A 22621-nucleotide genomic window follows, 5' to 3' on the forward strand; every position below is an offset into this window, starting at 1 on the left:
TCTACGCGTGGAAAGTCCACACTTTTCCATCCACACAACAATTGAGTTGGGTTAAGTTAGTTTTTTGAGAGGTGGAGCCCCCCGCAGGGGGCGGAACCTACTGCCTTTACGCATACACTTTCCACGCAAGTTGCCACATGGATTGACAACGTTTCTGATTTTCTGAAGTTTCGCCAATAATGCTTTGCGACGCTTTTTTCCCCGGTCTCGCTATCCGGAGAAGGGCCATCGTGGATTGACGCGAAGTTGCTGAGACACAAAATAATTGGGCGCCAGGTGCGACGGATCGCACCACCGTACTCTACTCTATACAGAGCGATATTTCCTACGATACCTCAGGGTGTAGCTTCTTGTTCGTGGAGATTTGGAGAGGAGGCGTGACACAATTAATCGAATATAATTTAACAGAAATAGAATAACATATATTTGAAATCAAAGAAAGAAATATAGTCATTGATGTAACATAGGTGAAATCAGAGACAGAAATGTGGTCAAAGATTGAAAAACATTTTTGAAGTCAGAAATAAGGTGAATAGAATAATCTTCGAATCGGCGGTAAGGGAGACAGAATAATTAAAAATAGGGTGAATTGAATAATCTTCGAATCGGCGGTAAGGGAGACAGAATAATTAAAAATAGGGTAAATACACTAATTTTCGAATCAGCGATAAGAAAGACAGAATAACATGTTTGAGGAATTCACGAATCCGAACATTCACACAACGACTTACACACACGCATACTCGAAATACTCACACATACTCACGCAACGACTTAACCCACGAAATACTCACGAATATTCACGACAGACGCACCAATACTCACGAAAGACTCACGCCACGACGTAATTCACGCAATACGCACACATACCCGCGATAGGAAAGACGGAATAATATGTTTGACGCAATGCTCACAAATCTAAATCACGCGCCGACTTGACGATACGCAAACGAGCGTCCTCGTTTCAGACGAGCGTCCTCGCCTCACATTACCCAACTCTAGGGGTGCGTTCCACTTATCGACCGCAACGACTACGACCACGACCGTGATATTTGCCGTTCCATTAACTTGTGGGCGCTACGAGCGAAATCTTAAGTGGAATGAGTTTTGTGCAGTGAGATGGATGCCAAGATGAATACCATCAAAATAATAGTGCTGCGCTACAGAAATTGTGACACAAGTGAAGATTCATCGAGTTCTGATGACGAATGGAATGTGTTATTATTTAAAAGAGAAAAGCGTAAACATCGTCCACGAATTCAAAATTATGTCGATAATGTTGTGGTTCGTTACATGGGACACGATTTCAAGAGTCATTTCAGGTTAGTAAATAAACATATACGTTTTATTTTATTTTATAATATATTATATTATAAAAAATATTATTTGTACGTGTAAGCATGTGTGGATAATTGGAAATAAAGTTATGTACAATAAATATATTATAAAATATATATTTATTTTACATAACTTTATTGCCAATTATCCACACATGCTTACACATACAAATTGTTGATATTAACATTTCTTTTTGTTTATAGAATGTCAAAAGCGACTTTTCAATATCTGTTAGAAATGCTGAGACCGTATTTGACCAGAAAAACAAAAGGATGTCCTATGATTCCAGCTTCTCATCAATTAATGATAGCTATTTGGAAAATGGCAACCATGGACTCTTACAGGTACAATATAAATTTTCAAAATAATGCAATGAATAATTGTTAATTTACAATAAAAAATATTTAATAAATTTCTTTTTTAAAGATCTGTTTGCGATAGATTCAATGTTGGAAGAGCAACTGCTGTTCGAGCTGTGCGAAGGGTTACCCGTGCACTTTTTTTAAATTCGTCAACATTTATTAAGTGGCCTACTGGTGATCGTGCTATAAGGGTTATGCAAGGATTTAAAGAAAGCAGTGGATTTCCAAATACCATTGGGGCCATTGATGGTACCCACATTCGAATTGATGCACCAAAAGAAAACCATGTCGATTACATCAACCGTAAAGGATTCCATTCGATACAGTTACAGGTAATAACAATTAAATCTGTTGATCACAAATACAATTTTTTAGAAATGTTTCATTATGTACGTTTGTTTTGTATTATGTATTTATTACATTATGTATTTATTTACAGTTAGTGTGTGATCACAGAACTTTGATCACACACTGTTATGCTGGGCATCCTGGGTCAGTTCATGATCAACGAGTTTTTCGCCAATCTGAGGTAGCAAACTATTTAAATGATGAAGAGAAATTCCCAGCAGACAGTCATTTATTGGGAGATGCGGCATACGAGATTCATCAACACTTATTGACTCCCTTTAGAGACAATGGACACCTAACAGAGGCACAAAACAATTATAATTATCGCATGTCTGTAGCCAGAGTTACAGTCGAGAGGTGCATCGGTTTATTGAAAGGGCGCATGAGAAGTCTATTGCACTGTTTGCCTATGTCAAGAGTGGACTTAATGGCGGAATATGTGATAGCTTGTTGCGTAGTCCATAATATCTGTACATTAAGAAGTGATGACATACCCGAAGTTATCACCATACCCCCAGCCTTACAAGAATGCAACAGAGCTGAAGAAAATTTGCAAAGAAGACAGAATGCTGGCGGAGTTGCCAAAAGAAATTTGATTATGCACACTTTATTATAAGATTAAAAAATCATTATTGTGTTAGTTTTTGTATATATGAATTTTTTAAATAATACATGTACTTTTCTTACTATGTACTAAATTATGTACTAAATAAAAATGTCATTAAATATTAAAACATTACTTGAAAGTTTGAAACAAATGTTTTATTGTTCTTTATTTAATTTTAAACTTACAGTTTTTAACCTTTATCCAGCTTTTAACCTTACAGTTTTTAACCCTTAACAATTTTTAACCTTAATCTAATTATAAAAATAAAAATGTAAGAAAATATGCGAACTGTTTTGTTAATTTTAATTGCTTTAACGAGTGTGAAATGAACTTAAATGTTGTAATACAACTTTGGATTGTAAATAACATGTAACATAACTTAATATCGATACTCAATATATAACATGTTAATTTCATACAAAATAAAATTTTTTTCCCTCACAAAATAATTATTACAATTGACTCAGTGTGAGGTATCACAAAACAAAACATTAAAAATAATACAAAAAATAACATAAGTAAAACAAACAGTCTTATTATTTGTACTACAATTTGAAAATAAACGAGAAAATGTTGTAGTTTCTTACGTTAAGTATTACTTATTTCTCAACAAATTTATTCAAAACTGCAAGAAATTTCTCGTCCATTTCCAGTCTTTCTTTATGCCTTTTGGCTTTTGCTTCCTCTTGTTCAGTTTTTTGATGTAGCCTTCTTTTTAAAAGACTGCACACGTTTTCTTTTCCTTTCGATGTCTCTGTTCTTTTGCACATTTTCTGCTCACTTTCTGTTGATAGCTCTAAAAAAATTATTAAATATTTTAATAAAATTTAAATAGTTCAGATATTTATCATTTAAACTGAATAAATGCAGTGTGACAATTATAAAAATAATCAGATTTAAAACTAAAAAAATTATAATAAACCATTCATAAACTAATAATAATAAACTAATACTAATAATAATAAAATAATAATCATAAACTTACCAGATGTAGAATCTATATCGACAAATTCTGCAGCTTTTTCCTGCTTAATAGAAAGTCCCGTTGATGATGCAACAGCAACTGGAGAGCACCAAGCTCTTTTTGAAAACATTTCATCCATAACCTACAAAGAATATGTGTATTAGCAATAGAGGAAATAAAATGTTGAATAAACCTTTTTACTATATTTTTAATCCAGTTTTACTTCATAAAACTGCCAAGGTCGCCTATCATTGCCCGATCGATTATTATGCTCTTTCGTGCTTTTGTATGCTTTTTTCAGGCTTCTTAGTTTTGCCGCACATTGTGGTCCTGTCATTGTATGTCCTTTTTCCACAAGAATTGCACTAATTTCTTCCCAGATCTTTTTGTGTGAATATTTTCCGTTGCTAAACTTATCTTGAAACGTTTTATATGTTTCTAACAGTAACAGCACAGCAGCTGTTGACCACCTATAGGTAGAACCTGAAATGAACATTAAATAATGTAATCAATTACTTAAATCAATGTTTATTAAAAACTGAATGAACAAATGCTTTAACGTACCACTGTCTTCAGTGTTACTTATATTCATTTCGGTATTCGTCTCCGTTTGTGCCGATTCTTGACCCATCGTGGAAATGGTTTGTTGGCTTGGAACTAATTCGATAGAATTTTCCACATTTTTTTTCGAATCTTTTTCTTTTAAAGCTGCATTTAATAAAGATGTTGCAAAGGTCATGTCTAAAATCAGAGAACATTACGTTAAAATATAAAATATTATTTAACAAAGGTTAAGTATGTTAATGTTTCATAATATTCAAAAACATATAACTTACCTTGCTGTGCACGTAAAAAATCTTCCGGAGAAAGATTAATATCTACTACTATATCCTTTTCCGGGTCATATAAAGAAACTTTTTCCATTATATATAGCCCCGGGTTAACACAAAAAGAAATAACCTGAACGATCTTCTACTTCTTCTTCTTTAATTTTCCTGGCACCTGATTTCTGCCGAGACACAAATATCAATATCTTATGCCCCCTGGAGCGAGGTTACTTCAAAGCGTGCTACCAGTTCGCGAATCTAACCTTATCTAACCTGAACGACCGCGCCGACCCACCTACGAACCATGAGCGCCGTGAGCTCGATGCGGTCGCGATCAATGACGTCACTTATGACGTTTTGAACGCGACCACGACGATCGCGGTCGTTATGTGGAACAGGTTTGGAGGTGTTGCGAGCGTTGCGGTCGATAAGTGGAACGCACCCCTCGGTCGGCCTCGCCATGCCGAACCTTCGGCAGACGATCGTCCTCGCCCCGAAACCAAACTATCTGACGAGGGGACCTTTAGGCTAACGGATTTTTGTTTTTTTTTGTACTTACTGTACTTGAGGGTCATCACCCGGACATCAATTTCCCAAAGTATTAAGGCGCGCTTTTCAGAAAAACTCGAGAAAATCGACTTTGAAGAATTCCGAGCGCGTTATATGTACATAGAATTTTAATTTTAATGTAAAATTTATCAAATCATATTTAATCATGGTTTTCAATAAAAAACTTACATCTTCTTATTTTGAATTGCCACTCGCTTGAAACATCGTACTTTATATTCAAGTAATTTTGAAATCGAATATTTATAATAAATTGAAATTTTGGTACAAAAATGAAAACGTCAGGTAGGAAATAAAATACTTTTATATTTTTGAAAATTACGAGAAAATACAGCGCAAAAATGATATTAATAAAAATATTGTTTAATTTTTAAAAGTGAATTATATGATATGAAATATATAGTATAAAACATATTGTATACAGTCGTTTTACAGTAAAACGACTGTATACAATATATTTTATACTTATGATAAATTAAAATTTTGATACAAAAATGAAAAACGTCAAGTAAGAAATAAAATACTTTTATATTTTTGAAAATTACGAGAAAATACAACGCAAAAATAATATTAATAAAAATATTGTTTAATAATTAAAAATTAATAATTAATAATTAAAAATTAAACAATATTTTTATTAATATCATTTTTGCGCTGTATTTTCTCGTAATTTTCAAAAATATAAAAGTATTTTATTTCCTACCTGACGTTTTCATTTTTGTACCAAAATTTTAATTTATTATAAGTATTCGATTTCAAAATTACTTGAATATAAAGTACGATGTTTCAAGCGAGTGGCAATTCAAAATAAGAAGATGTAAGTTTTTTATTGAAAACCATGATTAAATATGATTTGATAAATTTTACATTAAAATTAAAATTCTATGTACATATAACGCGCTCGGAATTCTTCAAAGTCGATTTTCTCGAGTTTTTCTGAAAAGCGCGCCTTAATACTTTGGGAAATTGATGTCCGGGTGATGACCCTCAAGTACAGTAAGTACAAAAAAAAACAAAAATCTGTTAGCCTGAAGGTCCCCTTGTGAGTCGCGGACGATTCCGCGGCTTGCCGCGCGAATCCCGAAGTTTTCCGTTTCACTCGCTCCCGACTCCCAACGAAACCCGGTGATTCCACGGCCCCACGCCAATCCCACGGCTCGACGGTCTTACCCCAGGGTATTCTACAGAACACAATATCTTACACTTACACAACATCCGCAGCTCGAAATTATCACGCATACCATACGAAATACGCAGACTGACTCTCACACTAATCCACGACCATTCACTCACGATTACACGAATACGACGCGTGACTGTCGGCCGCGACGGCGCTCTCGGGGAGGGCTCAGGTGAACCTTACTTACGTGAGGATTCGCTCTCGGCGGGGCCCCGGCCTTTGAGAATCCCTATCCCGCCTTCGACCAGGCAGAGCGCCAGGTATAATAGAGGCTCTTTCTCCCGAAGGTATCGCAAGAGGTAGCTTACTACGCGAGCGGGGCCGTCGCCTCGAACGAATCCTCAATACCGCGGGGACGCCAGAGTGGTGACCTTACAAACGATGTCTCTCGCCGGAGGTCCGGATCGGCAGCTCCCAGGTGTCCTCCTCACTCTGTCCGGCACGACAGTGAGTCGACAGTGGCCTGCCCGGATCGCGCCAGTTCCCCGCTACGCAGCAACGCGCCGGTCGTGTTTCCACCGATCCTAGCGCTCCTCCCCGCCTCTAGCGCCTCTTCTCTGCTGTGGCGCCGCTCGAATTTCATCCGCCTTGGCGCGGCTCTTTCAAATTAATCCGACTGTCCAGGCCGCGATTATTGGGCCGGCGTTGCGTGGGCCAGGCTGGTCGAGCCATGGCCACGCGCGCCGGCGGTCCCTTAGGTCGTGCGTTCCCTCGCTCCGCGCTTCGGCACCCTGGCCTCTCTGGCACTACGTCAGGACGTCTCGCCCAGGCGTCTCGGTTTTTAAACTGCGGGGGGGCGGTAGGGCTGTTTGACGCTGCTTGCGGGGAGGTCCGGACGCAACCCGACCGGCAGCCACGTCTCTCAGCCCTGGTCCTCCCAATTCTCCCTCGTGGCGGCTCACGGTTGTTACATACAGGGTCTTTGTCACCACCGGCAATCCCCCTAAGAAACTTAAAAACTAGTTAATGGTAACACAATTGCCCTTCCCCGCTCCGAGCGAGGAAGCACCGACTTTCCCCTTGGCCGAGCTCGTCCGGGTGGCGGACGCGACTTGTGACGTCATAGCTTATGTTATGACTTTGACGGGTATGACTACTATGACTTTACGGTTGTTTACATTACTTGCAAGCTGTTTTGGTTTGTAATATACTGAGTTAGTTCTAAGTGTATGCGTGGAGGCAGTAGATTAAAAATGTTAAAAAAGTTACCTAATTTTTGAGTTGCTAAAAATCCTTTTGGTATATGACTTTTTTTATCTAAATGAAACCTATTTACAAAATTTGACCTAAATCTGAGTATGGATGTTTTCGAAAGTTTCGCCAAAAAATGTTTCAGACAAAAGTTGTTTAGTATAAAAGAAGACACATGATTCCGATGTGAATCATGTCGTAGATGTCGTCGTTTTCAAGAAATTTTGAAGGCGACTAATTTTTTAAATGGAACTTGATTTTTTTCTCGAGATAGAAGTTGTAGATCTCGTCGAGACGTTTTCAACACGCTCTAATAAAGCTCTCTTTCGTTAAGAATTTCCTGAGATATTTAAAATTTTATTATATTTTTAATATAAATTATAAAACAATATATCTCGCAAAGTATTCACTTTTCGATGACTTTACATTTACACTTTTATACGTAGAATAATGAAAGAAATTGATTGTTGTAAAAAAAACAATAAAAAAGAGATATTTTAAAAAAAGATCCCGCACACATTTTATGGAAAAATGGCCACCCGACAAATTTGCTGAAACTGTATGATATAGTTCATGACGTCCTAATGATCAAAAGTCCTAATGGGCCTGATGTAAAAAAATGGACAGTTTTCGAGATACGGGAGGTCAAAGGTCAATAATAGTGCTTTATTAAAAAATTCTACCCTTTGTGTATATTCGTATATGAGCGGTGCTATTGTGCGTATGAGCGATTCTGCGTATGTGTGTGTATTTGTGTGTGAGTGTAGTCCTGGTGTGATAATATGGCAATAGTACTATGGCCAAATTTGCAATATGGCCACCTACGAAACTAGTGCACAGATTGATATAAAACTTAGCCAGCGTGTTCACTGTCGAAAAAGAATTTTATTTTCATAAAATCTGAAATTAAGCGACCTGACTGGCCAGTTCACATTTATTCTAACTCATAACGTTTCAGCCATAATCTGGTCCTTCTCAAGCAAGATATTATAATTTAATACGCAACATTAGCCATCATGCGTCGTCAGACGTTGTATCCTAACTACATCGTGCAAACGCCAAGCTAAAAACGAATATGTCAGATATAAGTATGTCAAATGTAATAGCGGGAAAAATGTCAAAATTGTTTGGTGCGTCAAAAAAAATGAAAATATAAAATGTAAAAATTGTAAAAATTGTAAAAATGTAAAGAAAATTACAGTGTACATTTTCTCCATTATATCCATACCGTGCCATAGTTAAAGTCACAATAATAACAACAATGACAAATAAATACATTAAGACGCGTTCCAAAAGCACCGTAGGACTAACCAAAATCAGAAACTAAACGAATTAAGATGTGTTCTAAAAATACTGCAAAACAAGCCGAACTCGGAGACCTATATTACACGGCCTCGATAACTCGATCATATATCGCAGGCAAATTCTCCGTATCCTTCTGGAGGTTGATCGTGCATTTGCATTTCCTGATAAAAAACATTTCGGAGATCTCTTTTCTTGAAATGACTTTTGTTATGTTCGTAAGTTGAATAAACCGCCCTGAGAGTGCAACCGCGAGAGGGCACGATAGCCATAAGAGTGCAACCGCAAGAGGGCACGATAGTGAGTTTCCGGTCCCGCCAAAAAGAATGAGAGCCTTCGGGCAGACATATTGTAACAGCCGACTCGGTCGTATGACCGCTGCCTCGCACGCAATAAAGACGACTTATTGTATACATTGTGTGACTTACTACCTGCTCACGTACATAATAAGTGGCGACGAGGACGTTACGAATCCAAGTGCAAGTACTGCAGACTTCCTACATACATTGTTGCGCAGTACGAAATACGACTAGTGCAAAATGCCGAATACAGGGCAAACCACTACGTTCCAGCAAGTTTTCTCTATTGAGTCATTCGATGCGTCAAAGACAACGTTTGACCGTTGGACGAAAAGACTGGAAAGTGCATTTGGAGTGTTCAATGTGCCGGTGCCACCAAGAAGGGACTATTTATTATACTTCATTACATGGGTCCAGAAACATATGACTTATTGTGCGATAAATTGGCACCGGTGGAACCGACTACAAAGACATACGAAGAATTGGTGGCTATAATGAAGAACCATTTCAACCCGGAACCTTTGGAAATAGCGGAAAATTTCCGATTTCTGCAACGACGCCGACGCCAAGGAGAGGGGGAGACAGCGCAGGAATACATGGCGGCCCTCCAGAAGCTGGCGCTTCATTGTAAATTCGGGGACTACTTGCGCACGGCGCTGCGGAACCAATTCGTTTTCGGCCTGCGGTCGGAAAGAATACAAGGACGCCTACTCGAATGCAGAGACCTCACGGTGGACAAGGCAGTGGAAATCGCAGTCGGTATGGAAGTTTCGGCGCGGGACGCGGCACAATTACAGAAGTCCAACGCAGCGAGCGTGAATAGCGTAAATACAAATAAGAAGCAGAGTAAGGTTAAATTCCCAAATAAAAATCGTAAAACTCAGGTCGACACAAAAGAAAATAAAAATCAGAGTAATAACAAAACTTGCTATAGATGTGGTTCAGATAAGCATTTAGCGAATAATTGCGATAAGAAAGAGGTAATCTGTAATTATTGTCAAGTAAAAGGTCATTTAAAGAAAGTATGCATGAAAGCGAAAAAAGATGGTAATCAAACGAATCAGATCGAAGTAATTTGCCTGGCTGACACCGAGCATGCGACATTTCGAGAGAAATTTATGGTAAACGTTGAAGTAAATAAAGTCAATATTCAGTTTGAAGTAGATAGCGGTGCAGCCGTAAGTCTTATAGGCGAAGAACAATTCGTGAAGTTTTTCAAAGATGTACAGATACATTCGACTACGCTTAGACTAGTTACATATTGCGGTACGGAACTCGAGATGTTAGGAGTTTCTAATGTCAGTGTATGTTACAAGGGTATTACAAATAACCTCGAAATGTATGTAGTTAAAGGGAAAAGGAAACCTTTACTAGGCCGAGAATGGATCAGGCAATTAAATGTAGATTTGGGTGAGATCGCTCAAGTAGATACTGATGATGTGCAAGCACTTTTAAAGAAATATTCGCGAATTTTTCAGGATGATATCGGGAAAATTACAGGTATACAAGCTAAATTGAAATTACGCGAGGGGACTACTCCCGTGTTCGCAAAAAGCCAAAAAATCGCTCACGCATTGCTACCTAAAGTAAAGGAGGAAATTGATAAATTGGTCAAAGAAGGGGTATTACGTAAAGTGCAACATTCCGATTGGGCTACACCAATAGTGCCGGTAACGAAGCCAAACGGGGGAATTCGTTTATGTGGAGATTTCAAAATTACAATAAATCCGTTTTTGGTCGTGGACCAGCACCCTTTACCAACGACTGACGAAATGTTTTCGTCGCTGAACGGGGGTACGGAATTTTCAAAATTAGACTTACGGGAAGCGTACCTACAACTGGAAGTAAGCGAAGACAGTAGGAAATGTCTGGTACTTAATACACCCTTCGGACTTTACGAAAGCTGTAGATTAATGTATGGGGTTGCTAGCGCGCCGGCAGTATGGCAGCGCGAAATAGAAAATTTGTTACAGGGCATTGAGGGAGTCGGAGTTTTCTTGGATGATATCAGGATCACAGCGCCTAACAGGAAAGTACATTTACAAAGGCTTGAGGCGGTACTAAAAATATTATCCGAACATAACATTCGCGTAAATTTAAAGAAATGCATGTTTTTACAAGACAAAATTGAGTATTGCGGTTACGTAATAGATAAAACAGGGCTGCGTAAGTCGACCAGTAAAATCGAGGCCATACAAAACGCTCCCAGACCAACTAACAAAACGGAAGTAAAGTCTTTCGTGGGTTTAGTAAATTATTACAGTCGTTTTTTTCAAAATTTAAGCAAAGTACTCCACCCATTATATCACTTGCTAAAGGATAATGTACCCTTTAAATGGAATACAAAATGCCAGGAAGCATTTAATACGGTAAAGAAAGAAATACAATCGGACAAAGTTCTGGCACACTTTGACCCAACACTTCAGTTAATACTCGCAACAGACGCTAGCTCTTACGCGGTAGGTGCGGTACTTTCGCAGATTTCCCCAGCCGGAACAGAACGGCCAATTCAATTCGCTTCACAAATGTTGAGTGAGACTCAGCAAAAATATTCACAGATTGATAAGGAAGCTTATGCAATCATTTACGGAGTAAAGAAATTTTATTACTACTTATATGGCAGGAAGTTTACGCTGATTACGGATCACAAACCGTTAGTACGAATTTTTTCTCTAACTAATGGCCTTCCAGTGTTCTCTGCCGCACGCATGCAACACTATGCAATTTTTTTGCAAGCATTTGATTTTCAAATTAAGTATAAAAAATCAGAAGACAACGCAAACGCGGATGCAATGTCTAGATTACCCCTACGCCCGGTTAAAACGTACGGATTTGAGGAAGCAGATTGCGCGGAAATTAACTCAATTGAGACGTTTACATGTGTAGAATTAGCTCGTGAGACTGAACGCGATAAATCGTTAGCAGCACTCTTACAAGGCTTGAAAGAAGGTTATACGGTTCATAAGGAAAATAGATTTAATATAGATCAAGTCGAATTTACACTACAATCGGGATGCATTATAAGAGGCCAAAGAGCAGTAATACCTGTCTCATTACGAAAAAGAATTTTAGAGGAACTTCATGCCGCTCATTTCGGAATAGTTAAGATGAAGCTCATGGCTAGAAGTTACATATGGTGGCCTAACTACACAAAAGATATAGAACAATTAGCGAAAAATTGTTTCGAATGTAATAAAATTAGGAACGACCCTAGTAAAGTCACGTGGCATCCATGGGAAAAAACTACGGAACCGTTTCAAAGGGTTCATGTAGACTATGCGGGTCCGTTCTATAATACATACTTATTGATATTAGTCGATGCTTACTCGCGTTGGCCAGAGATTTACATAACAAAAGATATGACAACTGCGACTACTATACAAATTTGTCGTAGAATCTTCTCTCAATTCGGGTTACCTAAAGTTCTAGTTAGCGACAATGGAAGACAGTTCACGGCTCATGAATTTAGGAATTTTATGAAGGAAAATGGTATTTTTCACAAATTTAGTCCATCATACCATCCGGCTACAAATGGTATGGCAGAGCGATACGTACAGACAGTGAAACAAAGTTTAAGAGCATTGCACTGGCAAGGAACTAACGAAGAGAAAGATAGAATGTTGTGTAAATTCCTCCTACAATACAGAATTACACCACACAGCGTAACCAACAAACCCCCAGCAACACTTTTTCTCAATCGGAATAACTTACGTACACGTTTAGATCTTTTGAAACCAGCCATCGAGCATGTAAAGCAAGAAGCGATGAGCGAACAAGGGATTAGAAACTTCGCGGAGGGGGAAAGAGTGGCGGTTAGAGACTATATTCACGAGGATAAGTGGAAATTTGGTAGAGTTGTACAAAAGTTAGGAAAACTTATATATACGATACGGTTGGATGACGGTAAAATCTGGAGAAAACATATTGATCAGATACGAAAGATAGGAGAGAACACAGCAAGCGATCAGTTACTACAGCCAGAGCCTCTCACCCAACGGAGTCAGAAATACGAATGCGATATACCAAGGTTGCTAGATCGAGATCAGGTTTCGGAAAGCGGAACAGAAAGCGTAGCCGACGAGCGTCCGACCGAACGGAATACGGAGGATAGGCCTAAAAATAGGGAGTTGGAGACTGTACCCCCTAATGTAATAACCGCACCCGAGATAGCTCTCGATAGAGACTTAGAAGCCAAAGCAGAAATACCTAAGACTGTAGAATTACGTAGGTCTAAGCGAACAAGGAAGGCTCCTGAGAAGCTTGACCTGTAGATAGTGTAGTTCAGGATGTTGCGTTATACTTATAACTTCTTAATGTAACTAGTTGTAAGTATTTCCTAAGGGAGGGAGGAAACTGTTATGTTCGTAAGTTGAATAAACCGCCCTGAGAGTGCAACCGCGAGAGGGCACGATAGCCATAAGAGTGCAACCGCAAGAGGGCACGATAGTGAGTTTCCGGTCCAGCCAAAAAGAATGAGAGCCTTCGGGCAGACATATTGTAACAGCCGACTCGGTCGCATGACCGCTGCCTCGCACGCAATAAAGACGACTTATTGTATACATTGTGTGACTTACTACCTGCTCACGTACATAATAACTTTCTTTATACAAAACTTTCGGATTGAGCCAATCGAAATCATGATTATGAGTAAGACAATATTTAGTGACAACCGAATGATTATTGACATGTTTTTTTATGTCGCTCTGATGTTCTTTTATGCGTGTCTCTAAATGCCTTTTAGTTTGTCCAATGTAACAAGAATTGCAATTTGCACAGTCGATCTCATATACAAGCTCGGTTTGTTTGAAAGGCGGCAATCTGTCTTTCCCCTTCTTAATTATACAATCTAATTTCTTCGGGACGGTAAGAAGTGTCTTAAATTTGACACCTCTCATGGTACGATCAATATTAGCACTAAGGCTGCGGTCACATAATGCGTCATGCGTGATGCGGGATAGGCGTCCGTCATAGCAACAACCAATCAGAGCTATCCCGCATAACGCATCCCGCTTGATTTTCGTCCGCCCTGTGCACATGGTACGGGAGAGAGAGAGAGAGAGAGAGAGAAAAGGGGGTTATAACGCGTTTATGTAAAAACATAAATTAAAAAATAATTTTTTTTAGACGATATTTTATTGATTCACGAAATGTATAATACTCTTCAATATTAATTTTACCTTTGTCTTTACATTATTAAAAACTTCGTCAATACAATTTACAACTTGAAAAAATATTTTTAAATTCTGTAGCCGAATTTTTGGCTAAATTTCGTACCATGTGCACAGGGCGGACGAAAATCAAGCGGGATGCGTTATGCGGGATAGCTCTGATTACAACTTGAAAAAATATTTTTAAATTCTGTAGCCGAATTTTTGGCTAAATTCCGTACCATGTGCACAGGGCGGACGAAAATCAAGCGGGATGCGTTATGCGGGATAGCTCTGATTAGTTGTTGCTATGACGGACGCCTATCCCGCATCACGCATGACGCATCATGGCATGCGGGGCAGAGGATGCGTGATTCGAACAGCCAATCAGCGCTCTTCCGCATTTTTCTGTACCTTTCCCGTATGCGTTTGCGTTACTACCCACACAGCACATAATATTGCAGAAATATTGCAGCAATATTATTTTTTCATTGCAATATTACAATGAAATATATCAGAAATATTGCAGTAATATTACTGATATATATCAGTAATATTAAAATGTCCGCGAAAATGAATATCAGTAATATTACTGATATATATATCAGTAATATATCAATAATATATCAGTAATATATCAATAATATTACGGTAATATTACTATAATATTTGCGTGATATTTGTATAATATTGCTAGGAATTAAAAAACCATTTTAATAATTTTTATTAAATTTTATTAAATTATTTTTAATAGTATTGTTACATACAATTTTAAAATAATATTGATATTGTAAACGCAATAATATTATTTGTGTAATATTAGATAATATTTATTTAATATTGCTAAAAATTAAAACATTTTAATGAATATTATTAAATTTTATCAAATTGTTATTTTTAATAATAGTATTACATACAATATTAAGAAAATAATATTGATATTATCTTTCTATCTCTTTCTTCTTCAAAACTGCTCCATGCTACTCTGCACTGTATGAATTTTCACTGATAAAGAATGACGTAACACTATAACATAATACAAAAACTGTAATTATTATTTTATCTAATTATACAAGGTGAGTTTTATTTTGTATGCCAATTATCCTCACTAATTATCTCGGAAAGTATTGGTTTATTGGAAAAATGTTTCAGATAAAAGTTGGAGGGTTTATAGAGGAATAATGGATGATCTTATTAGATTTTAAGTCTGGAACCCATGTTGAGCCCAGTAGGGTCCAAGTCAAATTTTTTAAATAAAAACTCCCTTTTTTATTACATCATCTTTTTCTACTAATTAATATAAACAACTTTTGTCTGAAACATTTTTTATTTGCCTTATACTTTTTGAGATATTCAAGAAAAATTTGGTAATTTTTTTAATATTTAGCTTATATCTTGATAAATGCTTATCGGAGGGGAAAATGATACAAGACTTTTTGACTTGATATGGTCTCAAGAATATGCTATTGCAATAATACCCTAATTTCTTTAAATATTTGTGTATACATTTTCTTGAAGCTTTCATGTGTACACAATTATTTGAAGAAATTAGAATACTATTGCAACAGTATATTCTTGAAACCTAATCAAGTCAAAAAGTCTTGTACCACTTTTCACTTCGACGAACATTTATTGACAAACATCTATTGTAAGTTAAATATTGAAAAAAATACCAAGTTTTCCTTGAATATCTCAAAAAGTATAAGGCAAATAAAAAAATGTTTCAGACAAAAGTTGTTCATATTAATTAGTAGAAAAAGATGATACCATAAAAAGAGGGTTTTTATTTAAATAATTTGACTTGGATCCTATTAGGCTTAACACAGGTCCCGGACTCAAAATCTAATAAAATTGTCTATTGGTCCTCCTTGAACTCTCCAACTTTTATCTGAAACATTTTTCCAATAAATCAATACTTTCTGAGATAATTATAGCGGAGATGATTGGCACACGAAATAAAAATTACCCTGTTTATTTCATACATAATTACATATTAAAACATAAGGGTTAAGTATGACGTGTTCCGATATCATTGTCTATACTGAAAATATATGGTTAATGTTATACATACACTTTAGATTTTCAGTACTGGATATTAAAATATTGGAACGCAGTTTATACCAAGTTTAAATATTTCTTACTTATGTATCTAATAAATGAAGCTGTCGCTCAGAAGAGTTTGATAGAAATCAAACTGCTTGGTGCTGCTCTGCAACATAATACAAAAACAGTAATTATTATTTACATCTAATTATATATTTTAAACATAAAAGTAGGTTAAGTATGAATCTGTATTGTGATATTCACTATCTATGTATACTGAAAATCTGTAGTTGATGTTACACGTATACTTTGGATTTTCAGTATTGACGATTAATATTGGAAAGTATGGTTTATATCAAATTTAACTTTTTCTTACTTACATATCTAATAAATAAATCTTTTGCTCTTCTATCAAACTACTTGGTGCTGCTCTGGACTGCATGAACATCCACTGATGGAAAGCAATACTGTAACATATAGCATAAGAACAATAATTATTATAAAATCATGTAAATGGTTAAATAATTATGGTTAAATCATTTAATTAATGATTAAACTGCTTTTTAGGAGATTTGGGGTCGGCATATTTCTATCACGTATCTCCAACTAAGGGCTCCAGTTGGATTAAACTGTTAAAAATTTTGAGGTTAAGTTAGCATCAAGATTTAAGTATGAAGCCGTTAATAAATAATTTCATTAGAGACTCGTTCAATAAGGTTATAAAGGCAAATATATGTATTTTAAGATGGTCATTGAAATGATTTTTATGATATTAACGTGGTTTTTGCAGACCATTATGCCACGTAATCTCTATTTTTGGATTTAAAGACAAATCGCCAAATATATATGTACAATGTACATATTAGTAATAATTATACAAAAATACTTTTAAAAATATTTGTGTGAACAATATTTATTAAATAAAGAAAAATTACCTGAAATTAACACGATTGTTTCTGTGCGGTGTCGTACTCGTGATTGCGTGGTCCCACGGAGCCATGTAAGAGACAGCGAGAGAAGACCGGGAATGGTGGGGGTCGGTGCTGCGACCAAGCGCATAGCCACACACACTAGCCACACACACTAGCGTTCTTCCCTCCACTTACGCACTCAGAAACGTTCTGTTTATCCGTGTGACAAACTCGTAATTTGAAAAGTTTAATATTGATTATATAAGAAATATTTTTAAATTTTATCCATTTATTTTATTATCAATTTACTTACTGGCTCTTAATTAAAAATTAATTGTATATATAATTACCTATTATTATTACAAAACAAATAACAAGTTATAAAATTAAATACCACCACTTATAAAATTTATCTTAATCACTTTTATTCCCCAAAAGCAGTCTCTTTTGATTTCATCACGTTTTTTTATTTAGATTTTTCTTTCTTTCAGTCCAAAATTCTTTAACCGGTATATATTATCTGTGCAATACGTATGATTGTGTGATACCTTAATAACGTCTTAATGACGTCAATAAGATGTCATTAAAATGTCATTTGACATTATTTTGCTACTTAAAGTATTATATTTCAACAATATATTGCAGCAATATTACTGTAATATTTCAATATTATTTAAAAACGTGTAATACATCAGTAATATTTCTGAAATATTTCATTGTAATACGTAATATTTCCACTATATTGCAATATTACTGCAATATTTCTGCAATATTATGTGCTGTGTGGGTACCTACTTGTGACTACTTTAACCGTTAATATCTCGCTTCGCGGGGCAGAGCGACACTTTTTTCTGCCAGATTCGGTCGTTTTGTGCAAAAACGCGTCAATTAAGCCCAAGTTCAACGAAATCGGTGAGGAGGCCCAAATTCTTCAGATTTATCTAAAACATTATGGAGATGGACGTAGAGGTTAGGGAGGATTCAATACGTCGTAATGTAAGTATAAAAAAAAGTTTAATTTATTAGTGTTGAAATAAACAATAACAAATATAAATTACTTTTTTCAAGTATTACCAGTGCAAACATTGCAACTTTTTGTTGCCACAAAAAAATTTCAATTTAACGGAACACTCATGCTTTGCCGACATTGATTTTGTAAAAGAAGATATTTATGTGGACGACGCAAACGTTATATTTAGATGTTTGCTTACATTCTTAACAACATTTATCATTTCCTATATTTATAATTCTTCATATAATTTATATCAAAAATGCATAATAAATAATTATCATTGTATCAATACAGCTTTAGTAAAAAATAATAAAGAAGATGGTACAACAGAAAAAACATCTGTTAAACATAAAAATAAAGAGGACAAACTGTGGGGTTTATATGATGAGATACTCATCGAAGGTGTACGAACCAGGCTATGGAATCATACAATCCCTGTTAAGGAAAAAGGTTCCTTATCTGTGAAAGAAGCGTGGTTGGAAATAAGCAAGGAACTGGAAGGTAAATATTTTATGTGACCATAATTTTTATATCACTTACAATTTTTTAAAATAAAACTTTTGTTATTAAATTTTTAATAATATTAGTTATTTTTATGAGATTCTTTGAGAATGTAAATTTTTGTACATATACTATTTAAATGAGTATGCGTTATATCGATGAACCAAAAGCCTATGATATTAAATTGACATTTCAATGAGCTTCTATAAAAAATTATTTCAAAATATTTATTCATTAATCTATTGTAGATAAGTTTGATGTATATAGTATTAAAAAGCGCTGGAGAAATCTTCGTGATTGCTATATAAAAGCAAGAAAGAAAATGACTGCATACACACCAAGTGGTTCAGCAGCATCAACTTCAGATAAAAAGAAAGATGGTTTTCGCTTTTTTGACCAAATGCAATTTTTAAATGATTCCATAATTTCAAGGCTGTAAGTAGTATTCCATCAATAATAATGCACATTTTATACAACTTTCAAGATAATTATGTCTTTAAAAACTTTACAGTTCTGTAAGTAATGTTTCAAAAGAATCTGAACTGGTGAATGATGCCCTAGACACCGACGATTACTCCAATACAATGCAAGAACATAATGATACAATAGAAGAACATGATGAGAACAGTATTGCAGATAGCCAAATGATCGAAGAGAATAATACAAATGACAGTACTTTTGGAGTAGGAAAAAGTGTGTCTCGTACAAGTAGTATCTCTTCACATCATGAAAAACGTAAATTTGTTATGCTCTAAATAACGCAAACAATTTATTAACAAATTAAATAAATAATCCATGGAATAAATGATAATAGAATGAATCAAAATAGATTTATATGGTCATAAATACAACTGTATTGTTTTCGACATTTGAATTGTATATTATTATGCATATTATATTGTAAATAAATGTAAATAATTATTTGTTTTAGGGCGAAAAACACAATCAGGTGATGCAGAATTCAAAAAAAATTTGAGGAAAATTTTAAGTGAAAGAACACCTGCTGATTGTATTGAAGGGTTTCTGATCCAGTTAAGAGATATTTTAAGAAGATTATCCTACAAGGATTGTAGATTATTACAAATGAAAATTATGAATAATGCGTTAGAAGCTGAAGAAAAAGCAGGTCTCTTAAATGATTAGTTCTTTAATATGTAATCTGTTTATGCTTTTTATATTTATATTTGTAATAATTATTAAGTACAATACAATAGAAATAGTGTGTATAAAAAGGAAATTTAACTGCGTTAATTTTATAATACTTTAATAATTTTATAATACAATAAAAAGCTTTATTACAATACAAAAAAAATAAAAGCTAAAAGTCGTTATTTTCAGCTTTCTCTCATTGCCATTCTATTGCACCTTCATTGAAAAAATAATCAGCGAATCTTTCCCTGTAAATCGTTGGCAAATTACGTGAAGTTAGACCTTGGTTAATTCTGTTTGGCAAAGTTGTTAAGCATGATGTTTGCTGCTTGTCGTAATCATTGTAAAACAAATATTGTCTTTCTTGAGGACGCTTTTTCATTTCGCTAGTAATAACGAAATTATGTAAACATATTGTATTGTAGCTAATATAATCTTGTTTGCTCTGGAAATGGAGGTATTTATAGGCCTACGAAAGATTCTCCATCTTGCTACCAAAATGCCAAAGGCATTTTCAATGATACGCCTTGCTCTGCTGAGACGATAATTGTACACCTTTTTTCTTAAGTCAAGATTTGATCTTCTTGGATAAGGTCGCATCAAGTACGGTGCTAAAGGATATGCTTCGTCGCCAACCAAAACATATGGAAGCTCTCTTTCACCAACTGGAGCAGGCAAAGGTACATTTAAAGTGTTTGAATGTAATCCCGATTGTATACTGCTATCAGCAAACACTCCACCATCGCTGCGACGACCTTTTGCTCCAACATCAATCAAAATGAATCGATAGTGTGCATCGAAAACACCGGTGAAATTAATGCTGAAATTTTTTTTATAATTGAAGTAAGTGGAACCACTATGCGGAGGAGCCTGAAATGTAATTAAGCATTTATAACATATTTGTATCAATATACCTTAAATAAAGAGAAAGCTAAAATAAATTATTACCTCTATTACCATGTGCCTTCCATCGATCGCTCCAATACAATGAGGAAAATTCCACAGTTCTTCAAAATTTTCCGCTATCTTTTTCCATTCTTGTGTACTTGGTACAGGCATAACTATATCTTTTAATTTTTTCCAAATTTTATTACAAGTTTCATGCACAATTTTAGAAACTGTGTTTGGAGCAACTCTAAAGGCATATCCTACAGACTTCATGCTATCACCACTGGCTAAATATCTAATACAAATTTCAAGCCTTGTTCGAGAGGGAATTGGTTCCCTTATAACACATTCTTTTTCAATTTTAGGACCCACTAAGACAAACAGTTTATCAAAAATATCCATTTGCATTTTGAAATAATTAAAATACAAGGATGGATCTGTTGTTCTTAACATTGTAACTAAATTGTCACTGTCTCCTTGAAGAAACCGTTGTTCCATAGTATAAATTGGCCTAACCCATACACTTCTTTCAACTTTCTTTTTCGACATTGTTTCGTACAATATAAAAAGTTTGGTTAACGTTAATCTCATTTTCTCCTTTCGATAAGGTAACATTAGAGTTTTCACATAAAATTTTATAAAAATTTTAATAGCTTCTTGTAACATTATAACAATTTATTATCCATTTTTAATCTTTGCTCTAGAATTCTAGACACAGATCAACAATGACGCATACGCAAGATTTTAGTATGCCCTGTGCACACGATACGATACGGGAAAATGACCAAAAATGCGTTATAGAATTCAAAAATAATTTTTGTAATAATATAATGTTTAAATAAAATTTGTTCAATACTATCACAGAGTAATGCTTATTTCAATATTTTAAATAGTATAGTTGAATAAAATTAACAAATATTACTGTTTTTGTTAAATAATTATGTCTTAAATTATATATTTATTTCCCGGAACGCGTCATTTTCGGGTCTTTCACGCACTATGTGCACAGGGCACGAAATACATGCGGGATAAAAAAATGCGGAAGAGCGCTGATTGGCTGTTCGAATCACGCATCCTCCGTCCCGCATGCTGTTCCCGTATCGTGTGACCGCACCCTAAGGCCTTCAACATACGGCACCGTCATAAAATTGACAGAATCTCGACGCACACCAGTGCCTGCACTTGCGTCAACTGAATTATTTCCTTTTTTTTAACTCACCAAGTCGGACAATAATATATTTGTTGACGACATCAATCGGGAAACAGTTATTCAAAAGTATTTTCTTGACTGTTGAGACATTGGTAGAATGAAACCGGGTATTAGAAAGCAAAATAGCTCTATTCACGAGATTCCGTATGACGTTAACCTTATATTCGTATGTATTTGACCGGAAATGAATGTCTGGGAAAGAATCTACCATATGAAATCGTTTGTATTTCGTATGAAGACTTTTGAAGTGCAATTGAAAAGGTTTGTGAGTCATTCGTTTAATTGTAATTAATTAATTATTTTTACACCATGCATTTAGCCGAAATAGCTAAATTAATAAAAGTTTTTATACGGAATCGTTTGTATTTTGTATGAAGAGTTATGAAGTGTGATTAAAAAGGTTTGTGAGTCACCCAGATAATTTTAATTAAATATTTATAAACTCGGTAATTAGCCGAAATATAGATTTTTAGTTATTCATGTTAAAAGAAGAAGGCGCTAGTGGTCCCGAAGGTCCGTCTGCAATCATAATTAATATGAACGTTTTAAAAATTATTTTATACTAAAATAAATAAATATACAGGCTAATAAGCCTGTAACTATGAGCGATAGTTGCTAATTAAGTTTGTAAAGATGTACCAGCTGTGCAGGGTGAAGAGCAGGTTATCTCAAACGCCCTGCCACAACCCAATTAAAAGAGACTCAAATGTCATTACCGCTGCGAGAAGTACTTTTTGCCATTTAAGTTAGCATGTCAGAGCAACCGGATTGTCCA

At 35.4% G+C, this 22621-nt stretch overlaps 3 protein-coding genes and 1 long non-coding RNA gene across 4 annotated transcripts; 2 read left to right on the forward strand and 2 right to left on the reverse strand.

Annotated features, from left to right (window-relative positions):
• Nucleotides 1-915: 915 nt before the first annotated feature.
• LOC139821478 (putative nuclease HARBI1) lies at nt 916-2796 on the forward strand. The gene is made up of 4 exons (XM_071792521.1): nt 916-1322; nt 1542-1682; nt 1765-2032; nt 2140-2796. Exons 1-4 carry the CDS (start codon nt 1120-1122, stop codon nt 2662-2664), a joined length of 1137 nt encoding a protein of 378 aa, XP_071648622.1. The 5' UTR covers nt 916-1119; the 3' UTR covers nt 2665-2796.
• A 97-nt stretch (nt 2797-2893) lies between these two features.
• Nucleotides 2894-4876, reverse strand: LOC139821479 (uncharacterized). The gene is made up of 5 exons (XM_071792522.1): nt 4456-4876; nt 4184-4360; nt 3843-4102; nt 3641-3761; nt 2894-3451 (listed from the first exon to the last, which is right to left on the reverse strand). The coding sequence occupies exons 1-5, from the start codon at nt 4541-4543 to the stop codon at nt 3255-3257; spliced, it is 843 nt and encodes a 280-aa protein (XP_071648623.1). The 5' UTR covers nt 4544-4876; the 3' UTR covers nt 2894-3254.
• Nucleotides 4877-14832: 9956 nt separating this feature from the next.
• LOC139821483 (uncharacterized) lies at nt 14833-17244 on the reverse strand. Its single transcript, XR_011734266.1, has 4 exons — nt 17111-17244; nt 16556-16642; nt 16274-16341; nt 14833-15158 (listed from the first exon to the last, which is right to left on the reverse strand). It is a non-coding gene; the product is annotated as an uncharacterized lncRNA (long non-coding RNA).
• Nucleotides 17245-18043: 799 nt separating this feature from the next.
• LOC139822321 (uncharacterized) lies at nt 18044-19742 on the forward strand. Its single transcript, XM_071793930.1, has 6 exons — nt 18044-18055; nt 18155-18287; nt 18393-18599; nt 18848-19034; nt 19111-19334; nt 19531-19742. Exons 1-6 carry the CDS (start codon nt 18044-18046, stop codon nt 19740-19742), a joined length of 975 nt encoding a protein of 324 aa, XP_071650031.1.
• The last annotated feature ends 2879 nt before the right edge of the window (nt 19743-22621 follow it).

This window comes from Temnothorax longispinosus, chromosome 11 (assembly GCF_030848805.1).
Source record: "Temnothorax longispinosus isolate EJ_2023e chromosome 11, Tlon_JGU_v1, whole genome shotgun sequence".
NCBI classification, from domain to species: domain Eukaryota; kingdom Metazoa; phylum Arthropoda; class Insecta; order Hymenoptera; family Formicidae; genus Temnothorax; species Temnothorax longispinosus.

Excerpts from the sequence above, each read along its gene's own strand:
- LOC139821478 (XM_071792521.1), top strand. The coding sequence starts at position 1,120 with ATGGATGCCAAGATGAATACCATCAAAATAATAGTGCTGCGCTACAGA. Across the intron at positions 1,323-1,541 it reads GATTTCAAGAGTCATTTCAG|AATGTCAAAAGCGACTTTTC; the intron begins GTTAGTAAATAA and ends TTTTGTTTATAG. Across the intron at positions 2,033-2,139 it reads TCCATTCGATACAGTTACAG|TTAGTGTGTGATCACAGAAC; the intron begins GTAATAACAATT and ends ATTTATTTACAG.
- LOC139821479 (XM_071792522.1), bottom strand. The coding sequence starts at position 4,543 with ATGGAAAAAGTTTCTTTATATGACCCGGAAAAGGATATAGTAGTAGAT. Across the intron at positions 3,762-3,842 it reads GACCTTGGCAGTTTTATGAA|GTTATGGATGAAATGTTTTC; the intron begins GTAAAACTGGAT and ends TATTCTTTGTAG. Across the intron at positions 3,452-3,640 it reads CGATATAGATTCTACATCTG|AGCTATCAACAGAAAGTGAG; the intron begins GTAAGTTTATGA and ends TAATTTTTTTAG.
- LOC139822321 (XM_071793930.1), top strand. Across the intron at positions 18,288-18,392 it reads CGCAAACGTTATATTTAGAT|CTTTAGTAAAAAATAATAAA; the intron begins GTTTGCTTACAT and ends GTATCAATACAG. Across the intron at positions 19,035-19,110 it reads GATTCCATAATTTCAAGGCT|TTCTGTAAGTAATGTTTCAA; the intron begins GTAAGTAGTATT and ends AAAACTTTACAG.